The 25,864-nt window shown below is 23.4% G+C and overlaps 2 protein-coding genes across 4 annotated transcripts in view; both read right to left on the reverse strand.

The window, feature by feature from the left end:
* Positions 1 to 981: 981 nt before the first annotated feature.
* Positions 982 to 25,864, reverse strand: part of LOC122510302 (protein rhomboid-like) — a 193,524-nt gene continuing 168,641 nt past the window's right edge. Inside the window, exons 6-8 of one of the 2 annotated variants that reach the window (XR_006302430.1) lie at positions 24,445 to 24,992; positions 11,430 to 11,542; positions 982 to 1,289 (exon numbers count right to left, since the gene is read on the reverse strand). Coding sequence is in view for 1 of the 2 variants with exons in the window: in XM_043624841.1 (XP_043480776.1) it covers positions 24,751 to 24,992 (242 nt within the window). In the remaining variant the exon portion in view is untranslated. Of the gene's footprint in view, positions 1,290 to 11,429; positions 11,543 to 21,974; positions 24,993 to 25,864 lie in introns of those variants that run through there. The other variant, XM_043624841.1, reaches the window with a different exon arrangement.
* On the reverse strand, positions 4,317 to 9,924 carry LOC122510290 (putative uncharacterized protein DDB_G0282499). Of its 2 annotated transcripts, none has more exons than XM_043624828.1 (11): positions 9,652 to 9,924; positions 9,124 to 9,151; positions 8,698 to 8,834; positions 7,658 to 8,620; positions 7,371 to 7,460; positions 7,021 to 7,122; positions 6,765 to 6,866; positions 6,152 to 6,313; positions 5,567 to 5,665; positions 5,095 to 5,184; positions 4,317 to 4,888 (listed from the first exon to the last, which is right to left on the reverse strand). In XM_043624828.1, the coding sequence occupies exons 3-11, from the start codon at positions 8,831 to 8,833 to the stop codon at positions 4,452 to 4,454; spliced, it is 2,181 nt and encodes a 726-aa protein (XP_043480763.1). In that variant the 5' UTR covers position 8,834; positions 9,124 to 9,151; positions 9,652 to 9,924; the 3' UTR covers positions 4,317 to 4,451. The 2 variants fall into 2 exon arrangements, with proteins under 2 accessions (XP_043480763.1, XP_043480755.1); XM_043624820.1 differs by having other exon boundaries at positions 4,318 to 4,891; positions 9,124 to 9,150; positions 9,651 to 9,922.

Below are 25,864 nucleotides of genomic sequence, written 5' to 3' on the forward strand. Positions count from 1 at the left end.
AAATGTAAAAATAAAAATTTGAAATTTGAAAATTTGACAGACAGAAAACGAAATACACTCACGAAATCAGTTTGCCTAAGACTCAATTTTACTATTTAGATTCATCAGAATTGCAAAATTTCGATATGTTTTTCACTACTAATAACAAAAAAACGAGTAATTACAAATTTTAATGTCTGACTAAAACTGACTTATACTACTTATAGTCTTGAAATTGAATTAAATTAAATGTCAGACTCTAAATTGACTTTCACTACTTAAATTCATGAATATTAGAGATTTTATTAGTTCGTCTGACTGAAATCCGACTTTTCTACTGCCAATGAAGAGACTGACAAATAAATTTCTAATTTAGAGGACTAAAACTGACTTTTATTTTAATTAAAGAAAAATTTTTCATAATGAGTCTTTATGTCTGACCAAAAAATGACATTACCACTTAAAATTCTATTCTTTCACTACTAGCAAGAAAAATTATAAGATTTGAAAAATTGTTTTTTCACACGAAAGATTGTCTTTTACTTCAGACGTGATAAAATTTCCCAGACATTTTGAAATCCCTTTGTCTGACTGAGACTGTCTATTACTACTAATACCCAGATTTAAAAAACACTTTGCTGACCGTAAAATTCTTCTACTGCACGATGCAGAGATTAGAAAATTCTATATAGCAATTTTCCAGTAAAGAAATGAAGTCACACATATAATTATTTTCGCAGGCACAAAAGAAAATATAGAAATGAGTTAACAATTAAAGATTAAACAAAAAATTATTAAAAATTATTAAAAATTATTAAAAATTATTAAAGATTATTAAAAATTATTAAAAATTATTAAAAATGAATTTTAACTAAAAGATTATTAAAAATGTAGTTTAACTAAAACATTATTTAAAATTAACTATAGTTAAAAACTTATTGAAAATTTTTTGAAGAACAGTGCAAAAAGAATTTACTTATCTCCGTTTCCTTTTTTAAATTTTAGTAAAAAGAAAATAGTGAATTTAAAAAATTAATCAATTTTTTACCTAGTTCAAAATTTTTAAAAGTTCAAAACAAAAATTGTATTAAATTCATGGACAATTTTTTAAGAAACAGTAGGATTTTCGTCCGCACAGAAAAACAACAACAAAGAATAAAAAGAACAAAATAATATGCTTTTGAAAATCTAACTCACCTATCGTAATGTTCGTTCCAGATCTAATAAACGCTCTGTCTATGGTAGTGGATTTAGACTTAATAGGTTCAGCTTCAAATAATCCTCGAGCTCAATGTTTTTCCAAAAAGAATCTGAAAAAGAAACAATACTTTTCATTTTCTTTTGTCCTTCAATTTTTTTCTTTCCCCAATTCTATATATTGTACAAAATAAACAAAAAATTTTCCTCAAACCAAGAAACTAAAAAATTTCAAATTTCTCCAAAAAAGTAAATTTACTCAAATAGTTTACAATAGTAAAACAGAAATCTTATGAGAAAAGTAATAAAAAGTATTAAAAAGTATTAAAAATTATTAAAAAAGTATAAAAAAAGGTGAAAAAAGCTCGAGGATCAAACTGGACAATTAATCGTCGTAGATTATATGAAACTAAATCACTGTACCCGCTCTTTCTCTAGCTTCTAGCGTAAAATGTATATTTGAGAATTTAACAAAAAAAACACGTCGCTTAATTCGTAAAACGATAATTGCTAAATAATGAGAAGTGAATGTGGCTCAGTTCCATCCCAAAATAAAAAAGAAAAGAAACTCGATTCTATCGAAAATATTAAGATAACGTCGCATACTACTTATAGGGCCTAAGTATAATTTAAACCTAATTCTCAACAGAAAAAAGCACACTTTTGTCTTAACGACTTAAAAAAAAAATACAAATAAAGTCTGTATGATCTGTAGAGCTCTTTTTATTCAGTTTTTCTCTATTTGTCATAATGCCTTTCTAATATATATAGCTATATAAAATATAAGAAAAAAATGTATATATTTTTTTTCTTGAATTTTATATTTATATATATATGTTCTTTCTCATATTCTCTTCTACTGTCATTAGTTCAAAGTGAAAATTTCTTCCTTCATTATTTTAAATTTTTCATTTTATTAAATAAATATTATTCCTCTCATTAGATATTCAATTTTTTTTCTTCATTCTCCTGTGCATATATATCTGACGAGAATATTTTAAAATAAATATATGCTTTTTGAATAATGATCTTCTCTTGTCTCCTTCATCATTCTCTTCTTCTATATACTTAACGCTTATTCTTTCGACACTCGAAAAAACTATTTTACTCTTCCCTTCGATTCTACTTAAATGTTTAATTATTTTTCTCCATTTACTCTGCTTGTTATTTAAAATTTTATTATTCGTACCTTTTGTGACTAATTTTATTCTCACTATTTTATTAAAATAAAATTTCTTTTTAATTTATAATTTATTAAAAACGAAAATTCTAATAATTCAAATAATTATTATTAATTATTTTATTATTATTAATTATTTAATTATTATTAATTATTTAATTATTATTACCACTATTACTATATTTATTGTTTCTATATTATTTACTATTGTCATTATTTATTAAAATTAATATCGTTAACTTTTACAGAATCAATTAATTTTATATGGGTAACAAATTATTTATAATATAATTTGGTGCTATTATAATACCTGTGTAAAATTAATCAAATTTTATAAAGAATTATAATTAATTATTATTACTTATTGTTTAAATTCATTTCTTGAAGATAATGTAATTTTTAATTTAAATTAATTAAAGTACTAATTTACAATATTGAAAAATTGGGAACGTTAAGAGCAAAATTAGTTGAAGTTAAAATTTTTGAGTAAATTAGGAAATAATTTTACCTATTATGTAGTGTTGTGAGATTATTATTTATTAGAAAAAAATGCAATAACAACACGCGCAGGACTTTTAACAATGAAACAATTAAATTTTACATCTCTAACTAAATGTTACGATAATGATATAAAAATAAAACAAAAAAAAAAAAAAAAACGTCAACAACGAGAACGATTTATCCTTATACCGAAAAAGTGTGTAATCTAATGAACCTCTCGTCGCGTCTTTTTTATTAAGAGCCTGCGTTTATTTATACCTATTTTCTAAAGAATTACCACAAAAACGAAAGAAAAAAAAAACATACTGAAAATTTGCACCGAAAGTAAAAACTTTTCCTTTAAAAGCAAAAACCTAATAAACTATATATATATATCTATAATTTTCTTTTATCAGCATTAATTTTCAAATTCACCAAAAGAGAAAAAAAAGAGAACAAAGAAAAAAAACAAAGACAAAAAAGAAAATTATTAATTTTATATACATAATATATATGTATTCACGCAAATAAATGTGCCTCGTGAAATTTTATTTTTTATACTGTCCTAAACACCATATTTAAAGGACCGATTATTATAATAATATATATATTCTTGTGGCATTAATAATATATTGTGTTTGAAAAGTAATTTTTCATTTGAATAAGATATATAAGAATGATTAGCGAGGTTCGTTTGATTTATTAACGCCGTCACGTTAGTTGGTACTTGCGATAAAAATAAATAAATAAATAAATGAACAAAAAAAAACAGTGTCAAAATGCGTAATGAGAGAAAAAAAAGATAATTGAAACATTAAAGTTTGGCTGATAAAAATGAAACAAAAAAAAAACAAATATATAAATGAAAAATATAAATGAAAAAAAAAACAAAATATTGTAATTCTGTAAATTGACTTCCTATTTACTTGACACGAATTTAGGAATAGTGGCCGAGAGCAAAGAAACACCTTAAAAAAATTATCTCGCAAATAATGCAGTTTATTGCATTTATTAACTATAATATATTGAACTGTAATAAATTGAAAATATGAGTATTATATAAGATGACATATGGTAGAATTATACATAAGTATTATACATATTACAATTTAAAATGAATCTGTAATTACACGCATATGAAATACAGAAACATATTATTGATATCATGGGTTAATAATAAAAAATGATAAAAAAGAGAAAATTAAATAATTCTTTATTTTATTCGTTACCCTCAATGTGTAATTATTATAATATATATTCACAAAAACATTCAGTGGATTTCGTCCGAGAATTCAGGAATAAAGTTTTTTTTATTAAAAATGTTGTCTTTATACATTATAATTAATACAATATTATTAAGAAAAATATTTTATATATATTTATATTATTTAATATATTATTTGCTTACAATAATTAATTACAATTATATTATTTGTTATTAATCATATTCTAATTTTATAACATTATAATATAATATTTAACATTTATTACATATTTTATTTTCAATCGTATATAACTAAATAATGTAACGCATTTAGTTTAATATATAAATAATATTATTTTACAATATTTCTTCTTTCAAAAAATATTTTGCTTACAGTGAATTCAAAGTTATTCAAAGGTTAATAATGATATAATCACCACTTTCAATGATTTTTGTCGAAACTAGATAAAACTTTTTTTCGGAAGATATGCTAGAAATAAAAATTTTTGAATTTCCATTTTTACATAATAAAAATTGGTTTTTTAAAGTGAATGTAACTTCACTATTTGGAATTATGATATTAAACAAAAATTTTGCATCATTTATTGAATCGTTAACCAACTGTCCGAAAATTGTATTTGCCGATATTCTACATTCTGATGAATAATATTTTCCTTTTGAAGTTAATAATAAATTATTTGAAATAATGTTTTTATTTGAGAAATAATGTAATAATTGCTTCATGGTAACTGATGAATTTATGTCATCGAAGAATGAATCCTGATTCTTATAATAATGAATTGTTTTTATTATTAAATTCCCTTTGACCTCATTGTCTCCATCATCTACTTCTGTAAATAATTGTAAAATTAATTATTTATGTTTAATATTAAGTTTGAAATGATATCTGTTAATTAATATTAATTAACTTAAATACATAAAATTATAAATCACATTTCAAACGTATTTTGATAATAAATTTTATATTAAAATAATATTTATATTATTTTATTCTTAAAATAAATAGTATGTGAAACAATATAAGAATAATCACCAATAATTTCAATTTCTTGTTTATCATTTTTATCACAAATAATTATAACTTCCTCTTCACATTCCTTCTGTAAGTTCTCAGATCTAATTTCTAGAAAAATATAATTATTAATTATTATTTATTGATAGAAATTTTAATAATAGTTAAATAAAATTTTAATTCAATAAAAAATTATTTGATGAAAGTAAATATTTATCCTTATTTGAAGAGAGATAGTCTTATGTCAGTTTTACTGAAAGACGAAGTGAAGAACAGTAAAATTTATAATAAACAAGTAATCTGAGATTTAAATGAAAATAATTTAATTTTCGGTGTACGTAAAAATCTTAAATTATTATACTTGTGCATTTTTTTTTTTTTTTTTTTTTTTTTTTTTTTTTATTAAAATTGTTGAAATTGTACAAAAGATTATAATGAATAAAAATAAAAATTTTACTGCTTGGAAATATTAATATATCAAAGTAAAACATACCATCTTTCATGTTGGTCTCTATTTCTGGTACTATTAATTCTTCCTCATATGTCGATAATTGGGTATTTTTTGAAGAATCATTTGTTGACGTAACTATTTCTAAAATTTTAAGTATAATAATATTTAAAACAAATTATTACAATGTGTTAAATAATTTTAAATACATAAAAAATATTTTGTTTTTCAATTTTAAAGTTGTGATTTTTTAAATTCTGTTTTTAAATTTTGTTTTTAAATTTTTCACGTATAGAATTAGTGAATTTTTACTAAAAATTAGTTTTAAAAAAATGACTAATATTTTAGTAACAATTTTAACTGATTTTCAGTAAAATTTAACTAATTCAAATTTAGAGAGAATTTAATTTTTTTAACATGTTAATATTAAAAACATGTTAACATGTTAATATTAAAAACATGTTAGCATGTTAATATTAAAGTAAAATGTTAAATAATTATATATACGTAAAATATTAGAACAATCATATAATAATATTTTAGAAATACTTATTTAATTTTATGATTATTTAAACTGTTTTAATAAAATATTTTTTTAATTAAAAGTTAAAATATATATTTATAACCTACCATTTGAAGAATTTTCTGTATTTTCATGTGAACATTCCTGATGAGTTTCTTTTAATTGCACATGATCATATGATTCTGATAATAATAAAGAATTTGATTCCTGGTTAATATCATCTTGTATCATCAAATCAACACTCATGTTTGGATTGCTAATTTCTCCATCTATTAATGTTTACAAAAAAAAAACACTTATATTAAAAAAAAATAATGAATTTTATATATATTAATTATAGTTTTGGTACATTTTCGTTTTATTACTTAAAAATAGTTATGTCAAGGTAATTATGTCAATGTAATTATATGAACTATAAAATGATAGTATATAAATATAAAAAAAATATTTTAACTGCATTACATATTAATTAAGATTTAAAATTTTAAATATTAAATTAATTTTATTTCTAATTTGTTTTATCTTGCTTATATTTAAAAAAAATTTTTTATTAATTAATATTGTATAATTAAATTTTTAACAGAAATTTATTCAATAAATTATTATTTTTTTTAGTAATTTTTAATATTATATATCTCTTAAAAAAATATTTATTCACAAAATAAAAATAACTTATTCTAATTAATGTTAACTGAATGTAGTGAAAATTTGTAAATTTACCATTCGTTTTCTTTTTTTTCATTGGCGGTGGATATAATTCTTCATTAATATCATTCTCTCTGGTCAGATCATCAATTAATAGTTGCTCTTCATTTTCTCGATCTATTGTTGTATAAAAAGAATGTGATTTAATATTACATTATTATATTATTACATTATTATTTATTATTACATTTTGTTAATAAAATGTTTATTTTTTTTAACAAAAATAAAATAATTATAATCAGTCATAAAAATAATTATTATGCAAACAAACCATTATTCTCATTATTTATTGTTGATGATCCATTTGAGTCTAGATCAGTTTCTTTTTCTCGATCACAAAAATCCATTGAATTTTGATGATTATTTTCTACATCTATAATTATATAAATAGTTGTATTATATTATTATAATTATTAATAAAAATTAGATTAGATTAAATTAAATTAAATTATTAATTAAAAATTATTTCTTACTTTTTTTTAAATAAATTGTAATTAATAACATTTTGTCATGTATTGATAACAATTGTTATCGTGCATTATTAAAATTATTTATTATTTTACTACCTGGAATTAATTATAATTAAAGTTAAGTCCATTAATTATGAATATAAAATCTTACCATTAGACTTCTTCTTTTTCAATGGTACTGAATTTGATTCTTGATGAATATCACGATCTTTGTCCGAATTTTCATTTTCAGTTTCTTGAGCTATAAATTGATTTACAAATTAAATGTAAAATTATAATAATTTTGATTTATGTACAACATGGATATTTATTATTATTATTATTATTATTATTATTATTATTATTATTATTATCCAAGTATTATTACATAAATGACGATTTAACTGATTTATGGTAGAAATTATAATATAATAATATAATAATAAATTATTTATTTACCTTTACTTGTTTTTATTTTCCTTTGTAAATTCATTGTAAATAATGGATCTGAATTATTTCTCTTATTTGTTTCATGTTTTTGTGGAAATTGTTTTCCAAAAAATAAATTTACACCTCCAAATGGATTACAATTTATGAATGTTTCATTTAAATTGATTTTGTATAATTTTTCATTATCATACCCTTGAAAATAATTTAAATCATTTGAACTATCAAAATAATGATTTAATTCACTGGATTGTATCTCAATTGGTTTGAATAAAATTCTTTGTTTCAATTCATTTTCAAAAGTACTGTCGAAATACTTTATTGTTATTATTAAATCATTAACATTGGAATGAAGAAAGAAATTTATGACAGCCAAGAAATTATTATTTGAACTTGCCACGTTATGGTGCATATTCCCTGCCGTGCGAATTGCAATGTCTCTCAAAATGCAGGTACTAATTACTTTTTTTTCTAATAATTTAATTTCAAGTTCCTTGAAATAATAGAAAACAGCTCGTAAGAATAATTTCAGCATAATCGGAGAATCCATTAAATTTTTTTCTCTTTTATTAAAAAATAATCCATTGTCCCCTCGATGAATTTCCTTTCTATTTTTATTGGTGAAGGAATATGGTATTTTTATTTCCGGATTACTTATGAATTTTCTGTACTCGTCATTTGGAATTTTAAATCCGTATTTATTATTTCCAATTTTAAGCAGATAATCTAATTGCTCACGATTAAGTAATTTTATTGCGAAAAACAGACTTATTTTTGATGGTAATTCAATGATTCCTGCATCGTTAATTAGACGTTCTAATATTTTATTCTCAATCGGGATTTCAATTGTCTCATTGATATTAAGAATAATTATTTGTGAAATAATTATGTAAAAATTAAACATCATTTCAGATTTGTCGTGAAGGCACATTTTGACGAATTTCATTAAATTTGAATTATCATTATCCTTTAACACTGTAATGAAATAGTTATTATAAAATATAAACAAAAAATAATGTTATAATAACATAATAAAATCAAGGTTTACTAACCTATACTAAATCTCCTAAATTGTTTAATGTTAATTATATTTTTCGAATTATCATTCATGTAATCTTTGTAAGATTCCCAATAGGTAGGAAACTTACATTTTCCGTTAAGAATTATTTTGTCTTGTTTTTTCGCCATTCTAAAAGAAATTTAAAAATTAATAATTATATACCTATACAATAATAATTTCTTTCAGTAACATAAATATTTGATGATAAATAATTATAAATAATTATATTTTATATATGATTAATATAATTTTATTTATATAAATGTTTAAATGTTCAATATTTACAATAAATTATTAGTAACTGTTTTATTATTAATACAGGAACATTACAAATGTAAAAATATGAAAATCAAATTTTAAGTTATGTATATAAGCGTGGGTAAAATTTATAATTAATTATGTAACTTTAATTACTCACGTGACAATGTTTCGTCTCTTTATTTATCCTAAAGAACAAGAAAAATTATATTAAACTTGATTTAGAATTTTCAACCTACTTATATAATTTATTTATTATAATTATATTTTTATTTCGCCTGTCTTCCAAAAATCGACTAATTAACAAATAATTATGAAATATTGAAATAAATATTTTAAAATATTAAAGTATAATTTATATATTTATATAATATATTATTTACATAATATTATATAATATACATATACAAAACCTAAGAAGGTAAAAAAAGTCAAAATATTGCAGGGTTAACTCAATAATTGTTGCTGAGTCAAAAAATATTATAAATAAAAATATAATAGTAATATAATTAATAATAATATTATAATATATAATATATTATATATAATTATATAATTATATATGTTTGATTAAAAAGAATTTTAATTAATAATTTTCTTTCTCATTGTTCATGATAAAATTAATAATTTATTAGTGTTAGTAATTTTTCACTAGGTAATAATTTTCAAAAGAGAAAAAAACTCTTACCATATAAACTTTGTGTATTTGCCACCTTTCCAAAAATAAACTTGACGATCGCCAAATTCAAGAAAATGACACTCACTTTTTTTTTAATTTCAAAAAACACGATAAAGTCACTGCTTGTTTTTTTTAATACCGAATAGAACGCGATTTATAGAAATTTCGAACAGCAATATCAAAACGCTCGAAACTAACAGGAGGACTGTCACATTAAAAGTGAGTTTCAATGTTTATTCTCTATTATGGACAAAATTTCATGTGATCTCCCATCGATACAATTCGACTTTGACCCCAAACGAATGTAAACACAGTATCTCAAGAATTAAACAGAGGGCCCGGAAAGTTGTTTTTTGCACTTTACCTAGAAAGATGTAATCTCAAACGATTATATTATTTACTTTGAATTCATTTTTTGAGTATATTAGCCTTCTCTTAGTTTTCTTGGAAAATACAATTAAAAATTCGATATTATTTTCATTAAAACGCTAATTAACACATTATTATATTAATATTTGAACATTATTATATTAATATTGTATTAATATAATATTAGGTAACATTAATAATTATTTAATAATTAATATTAATATTAATACATTATTATGAATTAATTACATTAATCAAATCGTGGGCTTGTTAGTTGAAAAAAAACTTTAATAATAATTATGTTATCGCTTTATTTATAATTAATTATAGTCATAATTATATTATTAATTGTTTATTGCTATTAATATTAACAATGAATATTATATTAATAATATTAAATATTAATATTTAAATTTAATATTAACAGTTTGTTAATAATTAATTGTATTTTATCTTGGACATTTCTTGGACATTTTAAACTATATCAAGAAAATGATTTAATTCTTCCATAAAATTATTTTTAATGTTATTTTTTGATAGGAAATCAATGATCAGAACATATTCTGACACTTTTTGGATTTTTATTTTTCTCAAAAATTCATAAATTTTAAAATCCATCTGTAATTATGTAGAAAATATGTTTTTGTATCTACAAAAAAATTACCGAATGAAAAAATTGATTTTTACAATGTTTGAAGCATTTTGTTTTAGAAAAAAAAATTATTTTAGGTTAAAAATGCTAAAAAATACCATTGTTATTCAATTTTTTATATTAAAATTCTCTTGTTGAGATTTCTCTAAATTTCTCTAAAGAATTTCTTTAAATAATTTCAAATCATAATTTTTTAAAATTAGATGGAAAAAATTTTTATAACAATGGTTTTTTAGCATTTTTGAACATAAAAACAATTAACAAAAAAAAATTCTTCAAACATTTTAAATTCAATTTTTTTATTCGGTAATTTTTTTGTAGATAAAAAAACATATTTTCTACAAAATTGCGGATGGATTTTAAAATTTATGAATTTTTGAGAAAAATAAAAATCCAAAAAGGGTCGTAAATGTTCAATTATTATTTTTCCTCTTTTTGATTGAAAAGGATAAAATAAATATTGATATCCACCTAAAAAAAAAATATACTGCAAGAATTGATAGTAAGGAGCTAGTAATAAAATTTCAGGGGGAATTAATATTAGAAATTAATCAATACATTTTATGTCGGAAGGGAATATTTACTTAGTAACAATTCGTAAAATTGTCAGCAAATAAATTCTCACAGGTCGATATACATTTTTTCTCAAAAGTCACTGTCTAATGGTTAAGTAAATTTCTAGAAATTTAATCTCATGATTAAAGTAAAAACTATTTGCTGACAATTTTGTCGATAAAAAACTTGAATTGAAAAATAACTATCTTACCAACATTTTATCCTGAGACTTTCTATTTACCATCAATGGAACGAATCGACCTTCATTGGTCAAACTTCTTTCTTTTGGGTTGATGTAAAAATCCGAGTGTTCTTTTAGTGGATCTGGATGCAAAAAATTTAATATTATTATGAGAAATTTATAGAGAAGTAAAAATTTATTTATAAATTTATTTATGTAAATTTACAATATATAAAATTAATTCGAAAATTGGAAGAGAGAAAAGAAGTGAGTTTAATTTACTGTTGGTAATATTTTCAAACGATGGATAAGTATACCGACTGTAGGTACATATACCGACTGAAGGTGCGATTACCATCAGTTGGTAAGAATACCTACAGTTGGTAATATTACCTTCAGTCAATATTTCCTGTATTAGAAAAATGATTTCGTTATCATGACAAATGATAATGTAGAAATTAATCACATTTGGCCGAAAATTTAAAAATTCAAACGTATTCAAACTTTATGAATGAATATGTTATCCATAATAATAAAAAGTAAGAAAAAATGACAATTAGATTATGATAATAATAAACATGAAAAATATTAATAATTACAATAATAGAGAGTAATAATAATAAAAAAAAATTGATGGTTAAAATAATAAAAAGTAATAATAAAATAACAATATTAATAGTACACTGGAAAAAAATTATTTAAGTCAAATAAGCAATTAATTGACTAATGCTAATTAAATATTTACTTAAATAAAATAATTTCTTCTTTTATTCTTTCTTTAATTAAAAATAATTTTTATTCGAGTCAATTAAATAATATTTGCTTCAAATTTAAATAAAAATTATTTGATTCAAATAAATATTTATTTGAAAATAGACAAGTAATTATTTAAATCAAATACACTTTTTCAAGTGTAATTATAGTAATTATAATAAATTTAAATAATCTTCTTAAAAAAAATTATATAAAAAATTACAAACAATTACTAAACTCATTTGAGTAGAATTTCAATTACCAAAAATATTCATTTCCAATCAGAGGGAATTTTTTGGGGAATATTAGGATAAGAAAGAAAAAACATATAATTATAATAATTAAATGAATTTATTTCTGATTAAGTGCGATTGATGCTGAAGTGTATTACTCCAAAGCTCTTCTTTTTTTACAGATTTAAACAACGATTTATACAATGCAATAAATACAATTTTTCATTGGATTAGGCTGTTTATTTTCGTTTTAAATTTAAAAAAAAAAAACAAGCAAGTTTTAACATTTAATTTTCCCAATCGAACAGAAATAAATAAATAATTTTATTACATTTTTGCGTTTGGTTTGAAATTAATTTTTCTTCAAATTACTCGATTGTGCAAATGAATTTTTCTTTTATTTGTAATCAATTTCGTAATTAAATCAACTACATAATTAATTGATTGCGTAATTTAATCATTTTAATAATTAATTAAATACGTAATTTAATTAATTAGGTAATCATAAAATTGCTTAAATTAATTAATTACGTAAAAAATTAATTGCATAATTTAATTAAATGCGTAAGTTAATTAATTACGTAAAAAATGAATTGCGCAATTTAATTAAATACCTAATTTAAAATGATAATTAAAAAACCGGTTTTAACAGAAAATAGATATAATTCAGTTAAATAAATAATTAATCGATTAATTTAATTAATAACAAATTTTGAGTAAACTATTCGCATTTGAAATAATTGTCAGCAAAATAAAAACTGAAAAGTAATTTGAAGTGTAAATTATTTTTCAAATAATTTTTCCATAAATAGTTCTCCAAAGGAAAATTTGATGTTAAAACTTTTTGACATGAGAAAAAACATTTTCGTTCCTTTTTTATTTCTTATTTTTTTTTTTTTGAATAACGATTATTAAATTTTGTTTCTTTTATGCCCTCTTTTTCCAATCGATTTTTTAAAAAGACAAACAGTTATCTTTTTTTTTGTTTTTTCTAGCGCAATACGGAGCTCTCTCGTTGGAGTTTTACGAAAAAATATTTTTAACTATATAGGAAACGTACAATGTAATTATTATTTGGTAAATTATGACTACACACATTCGCACCAGTTTCGTTAAATAACAATAGCATTAAAATATCTTTCAAAAAACGAATACACCAGTGCGAGTATAGAGTAGAAATTTTATGCATGTACACGGAAAAAAATGAAATATTCATTTTACAGGAAAAAAAAATCAATTCAACCAAAAAAAAAAATTGCAATTTAAATCTTTTTTCTAACTCGATTAGATTTGAATAAATTTTTTTTTCTTTTGTTAATAAATTATAAATTTCGTACATTTTTTTTAGCTAAATTTCAGTTGAATCGATATTTTTTTTGTCTCTTAAAAAAAATATGTGTGACTATAACTCGAGGCAGTGAGTTGAGAAATTAAATAAACGAGGTATTTTACAAATTAAATATAAAATTGTTACTATTTCGAATTAGAAAAGCAAAGTAAAAAAAAAATTTTTTTTGCTCTTCTCTATTCGAATCGAAAATCAGTCGGATTTCCATGAGGAGAATTTAGAGACTTTCTAATACCATTTACCTAGTGAGACATCATAATTAAATTATTATTAATAAACATCTGAACCATTTTACTAGCTCCGCCTCTTTGGCTTGTGGACTTGTGACTGACCGTATATAGAATATAAATTATTAGGTACAATATACACATATATATATTTTTGTTTTTCATTTTTGTTTTCTTGTTTTTTTTCTTTATATACGTAAATATCGTCAATTCACACAGTTTAGAATCTACTCCATATATCTCAAACCCGTATTCATACGCACACGTGTATTTTATAATAATAATAATGCTTTATATATAATATATATATATTTATTTATTATAAATAAAAAATCAATAAATTAAGTCTTCGCTGAGAATAATTATTTAAAAATTAAATATTAGCCTATAACCTGTGCAAGGAAATAAAAAAGTCTTATAGAAAATTTGAGATTCCAATCTGTGTGATGACCACCTTGTGGAAGAGCACAGGCATTGCTCTGTGTCTACTGAATTCTTTTTTCTCTCTTTGTCTCTCTCTCTCTCTCTCTCTCTCTCTCACTCACTCAATTTTTTTTTCTTTTTCACCTACACAAACATTCTCCTAAACGTTTCGTACTCTTAGAATAAAATTTTCACTTCTCATCTCACGATTTAAAGCGTCGTGGTGAAAAAAACCCACCTATCGGGAATTGAATATCCAATTTGAATTGAATATTCAATTTAAATTGAATATTCAACTTAAATTGAATGTAATTCGATTTAAATTGAAATTAACATCAATTTAAATTGAAATTAATTCAATTTAAATTGAAATTAATTCAATTAAAAAAATAAACAAAAAAAAAGACGTTCGCTACAGTTACAATTATTTACACACTCGACAATGAAATTTACAAGCTTTTTTAAACGTCCTCTTTAATTTTTATTATAATTTTTTTAAAAAATACAAAAGAAGAAAATACAAGAGTACGAAACTAACAATTTTTTTTATAATATGTATATATTTATAATCGAATATTTTAAAAATACATTCATTCATTCCAAAATTGGATCATTAATTAACAAATTTAAGTGATTAATTTTCACTTTTACAAGAAATTATTTCTTGAAATCTGGGGTTTCTTTTTTTTGTGTAGAACAAATTATTATTAAACACTGGTTTCTTAGTATTAAATATATAAATAATAATTAATAAATATACATTTCGCCGGCGTTTAACGCTTTTTTAATTTAAAAATCCCGAGTGAAAAATTTTTTTTAACTCTTGTTTTATTTTGAAAAACTTCACACACAGAGAAATGGGACGAAAAAAATAAATTCTTTAAATAAAAAGAAATGTAGAATTTAAAAAATTAAATAAATAAATAAATGTTTGTTTACTTTAAATTATAGTTGAAAGTCGTTTAGTAATTCGAGAATTCTGACTAATTTTATTGTTATTTAATTTATTTATTATTAATATTAATTATATTTTAATATAATTATTTTTTTAATATATTCTTCAATTAATAATATTATTGAAATTAAATCCATTTTTTTTTATTTATTTTAATTAATGAATCTAAACAATTGAATTTGAACATCTTTTATTTATATAATTTATGGCTTCCAGAAATATTTATTTAATTCTACTAATGTTAATATTAATTATAGTAATATTAATAATATTAGGGGAACATAGTCTAGGTCGGCCACCTTTTTGACTTTTGTTTATAACTTTTTTTTAAAAATGAATTTGGACAATTGAAGTATATGGTTGGAAAGTCCTGTTTAATAGGAACATTTTTTCTGTACAAAGTAAATTGACAGGTTTAAAAATGAAAAAGTTATAAAGATTTAAAAAAAAAAAAATTTGTAGTCCAGGTTGGCCATTACAGTCAAGGTCGGCCATGTTTAAAATTCAAAGGGCATTAATCGTTAAAAAATAAAATAACATGTTTGGAGTTACGGAAAATTGATTCTTTATTGTTTACAGTTTGTAACTTAATGAAATAACAAAATAATAACAATAAACAATATAAAAAAATAAATATAAATAAAAAAAAGTTTTGCACTAAAATATTAATAAAATTAAATAAAAATATTAATAAGATGATCAATTATATTATGAGTTATACAGAATTGCAGTTTTTGCAAATGAAGTAGCTCGTCCTCAACTTTGCGCATTTTAAACACATAGTGGCCGACCTTGACAGTAAGTAACATTACCGAATTGTTGTAAACAAAAAGAAATACGTTTCGGGATTCGATTTTTTACTTTGTTTTCCTTTCAACCATGAGTCCCACAAATTTTCTGCATACTTGCCTTGACGATTCAATTTGTTTTTTATCTTTTATTAATGGTTTTTCACATTATGCACAAAACTTTTTTTGAGCTTTTTTTGTACCGACGTCACAGAAAACACAATTTTCGATTTTCCGAAAATGTAATTGAACAAAAAGTTAGGTTTCACTAAGACAAGCTTCGACAAAAATGCGCGTAGGTGGCGCTAGTGAACTTGACAAAAAAACGCGAGTGGCCTACCTAGACAGTAGGCCAACCTTGACTACATTCCCCTAATTAATTATTATAATTTTATAATAATAATATTATATTATTTATAATAATAATATTATATTAATTATTATAATAATATTATAATAAATAAATATTAATTACATTAATATTACATTCTACAAAGAATTTAAGATCTTTTATTAAAAATATAATTTATATTGTCTTTACAATTAATATTATTTATAATAATAATTAGTAATATCAATTTTAATAATAATAAACTTGTAGTTGTTTTTTTCTTTCGGTTTATTATTTTTTTTTTAACGAAACGACTACAAAATGACAAGAAATTTTCAAACAAAGAATTAGTGACCAATTTTAATTTGCAATAGAGAAGTATTCATAAATTTTTTACCCTTTGATACAATTTTATTTTGATTGTACACAATGTGAGGCTAGTAACCAAGAGCGCAAGCGCAGCGTCGAAGTGGGACCAATGAGTGCGAGAGAGAAGAACGGCGACGTCTCTCTCACTCCTACAGCCCCTCTCCGACGCCGCGCTTGCGCTCTCGGCCACACACTCTACGAACCAATCCTACGCGACAAAACTCATTCCAATTGGAACAATTCGCTCAAAAAAAAAACCTGATTATTGAAAGAAATATTAATACAATAATTATTTGATACAATAAGTATTTATTTATTTACTTAATTAGAAAAAGTTACTAGGATCTTTAATATTTCTTTAATACTGAATAGAATAATAAATACCTCATCTATGAGGAAGCAATAATGAATAAATAATTATTCAATAAAATAATTATTTCTCTGTGTGGAAAATCAAACTTGAATTTAAACTGAAAAATTATTTCTATTCTCAATTTCAGTTAAAATTGGAGAGTGAAAAAGAATAAGAAGAAGAAGAAGAAGAATAGGGGAAGGGGAAAATATTTTTACTCGGGAACGTGCTCGCAAATAGGATTAATTAATAATAACAACAGTGCTAGTTTTGTAACAGGTAAGGCAGACCGTAGGAGAAGTTGGTAGTTTATGAATTAGTAGAAGGAGGAGGGCGATTGCGCATCAAGTCGAGGTCTTTGCACCGCAGGTCGCGGCTGCTGCCTTGCTCTTTCCTCGTTTAAGTGTGGTACAGATTTAATTATTCACGCGTAATTACTCCTCTCCTGCTTGTACTTGCTACCCACCCGCTGTAACTCCTCGAGTACGTTTCTCTCTCTCTCTTTCTTCCTCTCACTCTCTTTTCTTCTCTCTCACTCTCTTTCTTCTCTCTCACTCTCTTTTCTTCTCTCTCATTCTCTTTCTTCTCTCTCACTCTCTTTCTTCCTCTCTCTCTTCCTTCTTCTCTCTCATTAGAGATTTCTCTCTCTCTCTCTCTTTTCTCTTCTCCTTTACAGTTTCTCTTCTCATTCGTCGTCCACCACTATATACTCATTCTCCTTCTACTTGTTCACGACGGGGGGTGGGTGAGGGGGGAGGGTAAGGTTAAATGGGTTATCCTGCGATACCTTGAGTTTAGCGCATAGTATAGTTGCCTGGCGGGCACTAATTGACTAGCATCGTTCATCACTCTCATTTACTCTCGCTTCTTCTATCGTTAAGCCTCTTATTTCTTTCGTAGCGTGAAAATCCCCTGCCCAACAATCTCGAATTTGAATAATTCTCCATCAACAAGAAAACAAAGCTCTTCTCAACTTTCCCTCCCACCCAAAACTCCCTTTTTTTATTATTCACAGTGATCCCAACGCTGTCACCTTCGACATTCTTATTTCTCTTACTCTCAAAATGACGCTCGTTTCACTAAATTTTTTCGATACTTTATGACAATTTATTAAAATGTGTTTCAACTTCTCGTTGAGTAATTAATTCTTCTTATTAATTGTTAATTAACAATTTTTAATTCTTTATTCTTAATTAAAAATTTCTAATTATTAATTGACAATTCTTAAGTATTAATTAATTATTTTCTAATTAATTAATAATTTTCTAATTAATTAACTAACTCGTTAATTGTTTATTAATCATCCGTTTTAATAATTAATATTTGAAAAGTAATATTTTTAATTTTAAATAAAACTCTTTGAAATTAATAAGAAGGAGATGAAAAGTGCAAATTATTATTTTTTTTAATATATATTTTAGAAAGTTTAATAAAGCCCCTTTGAAAGGTTTATTATATTCTACGATGAATCTTAATAAACTTTTCTCTAGAGGATTTGCACTCTTTTCTTAAGTATAAAACACATTTTAATGAAAAGTGTAATAAAATATTTTTTCTTCTCTACATTCATTGTTCAGAAAGCGACAGCCTCAGGATCGCTAATTAAGAAAATAACTTTTTGTTCATAGATAAAAATCATTTCTTTCTTTTTACAGATTATTAACAAAATAATATCAAAATTAAAGCAATTTTATTTTTAATTAAATGCAATTATTATAATAATTATTATTATAATTAATATTATAACTATTATTATAATTTTTATAATTATTATAATTATTGTCATCTTTTTGTATAATTAAAAACAATTCCAATAGAAAAAGACAATTGCAATTAAAAACATTTACAGTAGAAAGCAACAGTAATTGAAAAAAAAATCAATTGAAATTAAAAACCTACTGTAATTGTGAAAAAACAATTAGAAACAAATACAATGGAAATTAAATAAATTTAAATTTACACAAACAAATTAATTTCAAGTGATAAAAATGAATTAATTTGAATACAAACGAATTAATTTGAACGCAAATGAATTAATTTGAAAACAAATGAATTGATTTTTAAGTAAAATTAATTAATTAAAAATTGTGCAGAAATTAATCAATATTTTTTGTTAAATAAAAAATACACTGAATGAAAAGAAAAAATTATTCTACATAATTTTTAATAATATGTATATTATTTTGTTAAAAGAAAACACTGAGATAATATTTTAAAAACGAAAAAAAATGTTTTTTTTTTCAATAAACAAGAAAATTTAAAAAATTTATGTTAATTAATTCCCTTTAAGAAAAAAATTTTTTTCTTTTACTTATTCTTATACACCAAACAGTTTTTGTTTGAAATATTTTAACACTTTATCACTGGGAGAGAGATATTGAAAAATTGATTCCAACTACTTGATTTTTCTTCAACATATAATCTCTTTAAAGTGTAGTGCTCTCATTTTATGAGTTATTTTCAATTAATTTTTGTAAAATATTCTTCCTGGAATTTATGAAACATTTAAAAAAAAGAATTTCATATTCTATCAAATTCTCCAGGGATAAGAAACTCACTCTTTCTCTCTCTCTCTCTCTCATTCCAATTCAGAAATTCAACACGAGAAGATTTTTCAAGTTAATGGAAAGATTTAATAGAGCAAAAATTAAGGTAATTATATACTTTTTTCTTTACTTTGATCTAAAGCGGAAAAGTATTTTTATACCTTTTAAAGTAAATTTGTAAATTTAACGGAAAAATAATATTTAAAATTCTCTTTCTTTGTTAAAAAGAAAAAAAAGTGTATATAATTTTGTATAAATTTGTATATTATACATTAATTTTTTTTTTATTTAGTAATTTAATTGATTCATTAATCAACTCTATAAGCGCAAAAATTGTCTTTCATGTTTCAGTAAATATCAATATTTATATATACAGCATTTAGGAAAAAGCTGATAAAGCAAAATTCGTACATTTAAACAAAACGTTAATTTACTCAGGGGTTTATGAAAATGCTAAAGAAGCAAAAATTTCAACAGCTAAAATTTTTTTGCAAACCTCTATTCTTTAACAAACCATCAATTTCTATACAAATAATAAATAAAAAAATTTTTACAATAAATTAAAAGTTTTAGAAGAAAAAATACTAATTCTCTTTTTTGAAGTGAAAAAAAAATTAAATTAGGAAATTTTTTTCTCTACGTTACGATCAAGATTATTTTTGTATAAATTAAATAATTAAAAATCACTGAGAAAAGTAAAAGAAAGAACATAATTCAAAATACAATTACAAAGGGGAGAAAAAAGCCGGAAATTAAAGATTGAACGAACGAAACAAGAACTATAGTGCATCAACGATAAATGACTTCAGAGTCGTAAAAAATTTTCTCTCAACCTAAAAATTAGAAACCAGTGGTTTGCAAGAAAAGGCGCCTTCCCTGCAAATGAATCGGACATAAAAGACAATTATAATCAACGAGAACGAGACTAAAAGTAAAGAACAAGAGGAAAAGAGAAAAACAAAATTTTAAGAAACAAACGAAAAGAATTTAAAAAAGGCAAAAGAAGAAAAAAAATAGAAAAGAAGAGTTTCTCTTTTTTCTCTTTTTGCTGAGAAGAAAGGGAAAGAAGAAAAAAAAGATATATTAAGTAAGAAAAAGAACAAAGAAAGAAAAAAATTCATAAAAAAAGAAAAGAGGAAAAAGAATTTTGTATTTTTTAAGTAACAAAAATTATAGAAAGCAAAGAAAAAAAAAGAAAAAAAGAGCATAAAAAGAACAAGAAAAGAGAAAAAGCAAAAAAAGAGCAGAAGAATATTTTTTAATTAAAAAAAATATAATTGAAAAAATGAAACAAAGCGAGAAAAATATCAAAGTAATAGAATAAGAACATAAAAAAATTAGGAGCAAAAAAAAGAATTATAAAAAATACAATAGAAAAAAGATAACACAGAAAAGATAAGAAAAATGAACAGAAAAGAAAAACCAGAAAAAGATAAGAAAGAAAAAACACAAAAATCGGTAAGAAAACGAATATTATGACTGCTCATCAAAATAAATATTTCCACTATTTTAAGTTTAAATAAAGTAATTAAAAAATTCTTTGGGCAGGGGTAATTGTTCAGTCTAGAGGCGTTTGCCATTCATTCTCTTCTAAACAGTCATTCACAAAAAAAACAAAAAAAAAAATTTGAAAACCTCACTAAATAAATAGAAACATCTATAAATAACTTAAGAACACAAGAAAGGTATTACAAAAAAAAAAAAAATTATTTGTGACTTGGTGTGCGCCTTAATAAAAAAACCGTGATTTTAGGGACGTGTGAATTATTTTCGAGCACAAGCGCGTTTCTCAACAATGGGAGAAAAGATGATGATGAAAAAATAGAAATTTTTTTTTAATTACACTGAAAAAAATTCCGATTGGAATAACTAGAATTCTGGATATTTTTAACTAGAATGGAATGTTACTAGTTTTTCTGGTTGGATCAACTAAGACCAGAATTCTGGTTCATTTAATCAGACATTTGGATAATTTAACCGGAATTATAAAAAATTTAACCAGAATTCTAAAAAATATAACTAGAATTCTAATTAATTAAAGGCAAAATTCTTGTTATTTCAACTAGAATATAGTGTTAAATATACTTTTATTCATTCTTCTGGTTAGAATTACAGTAACTACAATTCTAATTATTTACACCAGAATTCTAGCTAATTTAACCAAAATTCTAATTATTTACACCAGAATTCTAGGTACTTTAACTAAAATTCTAGATAGTTTAAATAGAATTCTGGTTATTTTAACTAAAATGTAGTTCAAAATTAATTTTACTCATTTTTTTTGTAAAGATAACCAGAACCAGAATTTTAGTTACTTGAACCAGAATTCCAGTTAATTTAACTCAACTTCTAGTTAATTTAACTAGAATTCTGGTTATTTTAACAAGAATCTATTGCTAAATATACTCTTACTCATTTTCTAGTTAGAATAACCGGAACCAGAATTTTAGTTAATTTAACAACAATTCTGACTAATTCAACTAGAATATAGTGTTAAATATACTCTATATTCTTGATTAGATTAACCATAATCTGGATTCCAGCAAATCAATACTTTATTCTAGATGAAATAACCAGAATTATGGTTAAACTTTATTAGAGTTAATTTAACCAGAATTCTAGTTTCTTAATAAAAATTTTGATTATTTTCCCTGGAGTTTACTATTAATTGTAGTCTTAATACGTTTTTCTGGTTTGTTTAATCAGAATCAGGATTCCACTGAATTTCACCAGTATTCTTGTTAATTTAACCAAAACTTTAGTCAATTTGACCAGAATTCTAGTTGGATTAACTGGAATATAGTGTTAAATATTCTCTTACGATTTCTTCCGGCTAAATTAATTAGGAACACAATTCCAGTTAATTTAAATAAATTTCTATTGTTCGTTTAACCATAATTTACTATTTTCTCTGGAAGGATTATTTTAAACCAGAAAATTCCACTTAATTTAACCAGAATTCTATTGTTATTCAACCAGATTTTACTATTTTTTTTAAGGTTAGATTAATTAGAACCAGAATTATAGTTAATTTAACCATATTTTAATGTTTTCGAGATAGATTATTTCAAACCAGAATTTCACTTAGTCCAACCAGAATTCTATTGTTATTCAACCAGATTTTACTATTTTTTTAAGGTTAAATTAATAAGAACCAGAATTATAGTTAATTTAACCATATTTTAATCTTTTCCAGATAGAGTTTTTCAAACCAGAATTTCACTTAATGAAACCAGAATTCTATTGCCATTTAACCAGATTTTACAACTTTTCTGGTCAGATTATTTAGAACCAGAATTCCAGTCAATTTAACTATTTTTTAATATTTTCTAGATGGATTATTTAAAACCAGAATTTCACTTAATTTAACCAGAATTTTACTTAATTTAACCAGAATTCTATTGTTAATTTAACCATATTTTACAATTTTTTCTGGATAAATTATTTCAAACCAGAATTCCTCTTAATTTAATCAAAATTCTAAAGATTCTCAACCAGATAATACCATTTTTTTCTTGTCAAATTATTTCAAACCAGAATTCCACCGAATTTAACCAGTATTCTAGTTAATTCAACCAGAATTCTTGTTAATTCGACTAGAATGCAGTGTTAAATATATTTACCTTTATCTATTTTCCGGTTTTGATTAAGTAAAACCAAAATTCCAGTTAATTCAATCAAAATTCTTCAATTTAACCATATTTTACTCTTTTCTCTGATTACATGAATAAAAACCAAAATTCCAGTTAACTATTCCAGTTCTACCAAATTTAACCAGAATTCCCGGTTTCTTTTTTAACCAGAACTTTTTTCAGTGTACAAAAAAAATGAAAAAAAAACATCAAAAATATAAATAAATAAAAAATGAAATTACTGAAAAAATTCAGTAAGAAGTGGTGATTGAGGGGGGGGGGGGGGAGATGTAATAAACACGGACAAAAAGGAAAGGTCTGCTCATTTATACACACATGGGGACATAATGAAGTTGGTCGCATTCTAGTAACAAGAACACTGGCGACACACGATCATCTCGTTAGTTTGCAATTACGTTCGAGAGCCTTTCGAATACACACGCGCTTGGGCTCCTTAAGGCTCCTTTTCTACTATATATATTTTTATATATATATATACGTTGTGTGCTGTACATTGTATTTACAATGATATACAATTAATGTAGGGTAATGATTACACGGGCAGATTACCGGCGAACGGATTAAGCGTCGTCGCATTAACGAAACAAGTGTATAGACTCGAAATTTCACATATACATTGTATTTTGCGCAAAACAAAAAAAGGATAAGAGCAATTTGTCTATATTTTCTCCTTTTATTTGAATTTTTCGAGTTTCTGTTTTATTTATTTATTTTTTTTTTTATTTCATCTCGGGGAAATTGGAAAGAGTTTCAGTCTTGTATGTTTTTTTTCTAGTGTGTTTGTGGGGGGGGGGGGGGTGAAAATTAAGAGATGACTCGAAGCAGATAACGGAAAGAAAAATGTAGCTCTTGATGAATTTTTTTTTGAAAGAAAGAAAAATTTCTTTTTTTTTGGTCATCAAACTAACCTGCAGTTTGAATTGAAAAAAAATGCTACATTTTTTTTGCTTCTATTTTTTTTTTGTTTCTTTGGATCTTGTCTCTTTCCTTCCCTATCATCAAACTACTTTTTTTACTACATTTTTTTACGCTAGATTCTTTTTTTTCGAGGTGCTTAGAATCCTTACCTTCTTTTTTTCTTTAAATCTCCTGGTTTGTTTGGATTATCATCAGGTTCCTTTGAAATATCTCTTTGGTACGTTAGGTGGCCTGGTTTTTGGCTTTAGGATTTTCCCGTTTTTTCGTATTTTTTTTTTTGGCATGAGCTTTGTTTGTTTGTTTGTTTTTTTTTGTTTTTAGTTTTAATTGTTCGTTGCTGAACGAGGTCAAGATAATGAATTGTGACAATGACGATGACGACAACGATGAATGGTCGTCATGAAGGCTTCGCGTTACGTATTACTTGGATAACCGTAAGCGAAGCTGACCTCACGTCAGGGATAGTCGGGATGCATGAGATTGTACATGATCGCGAATATTGTGCAGGCTGCGTAGACGCCCAAGGCCACCCACCACAGGAGTTGCTCGTGCAGTCGTTGCTCGAAATTCTTGAGTACGAGAAGACCGATCGTCAGCCCGGCCAAAGCACCGGTCAGGTGCGCCACGTACGAGACAGGTGGACCCATCTGCTCAGCAGCATATCTGTCGTAGATGGCGAAACCCACGTCGGCGCTTGCTACAACAGAAAAAAAAAATGAGAAAATTTTTTTTTGTTATTCTTCTTTTTTTTATATACATACAATTAACAAATAACTGTACCAGCTGTCGAGAACAAAAAGAAATCATATAACAATGAAAATAAATAAACAGTAAAATAACATGGGAAATAAATAGTAAAGTAATAAAGAATAAGAAATTATCTGAATCACCTGAAAAAATTAAATTTTTACAATTCATAAGAAAATTCTAAATTTTTGGATCATTTTTGTTTGACGCATAAACTATAAAATACCACGAATTCTAATACAAAACCTTTTCTTTTTAATTTCTGGCAAAAATTTATTTTTAAATAACATAAATCTTGAACAACTATAATAAAAAAATAAATTATTTAATAAATAATTTTTCTTAAATATTTCAAAATTGATTTAATTTTAAAAGAGTTGCGTTTACAATTTTCATAAATAGATGAACTTCAAAAGATTTAAATTTAAAATTTAATCAAATTTCAATTTTCTATGAATTTAATTGAAAACTTTAAGGAACTTAGATTTTTGAAAAATTTTAATATTTCAAATTCTTCTGAAATTAGTTAAATTTGTCAATATATTTAAAAATAATGGACTTATAGAAGAATTTTAGTTAAAAACACTAAAAAAATTTGAATTTTGAAGAAGTTACAAATGATTGCAAGCATTCAATTATTTTCAAAAAAAAAAAAATAAAATTCTTATCTCAAAATTTAATTACGTTCAAAATTTACAAAAAAAAAATCTCGACAAAATCCCAATTATTATCTTTAAAAATAAAAAATTTATTCTTCTCTCTAAATTTGAATTAGAAAAATTGTTTACTAATTTAAAATTTTAGTGACTGACTTTTTGCCTT

This window comes from Leptopilina heterotoma, unplaced genomic scaffold, assembly GCF_015476425.1.
Source record: "Leptopilina heterotoma isolate Lh14 unplaced genomic scaffold, ASM1547642v1 Lhet_120, whole genome shotgun sequence".
Taxonomy (NCBI): domain Eukaryota; kingdom Metazoa; phylum Arthropoda; class Insecta; order Hymenoptera; family Figitidae; genus Leptopilina; species Leptopilina heterotoma.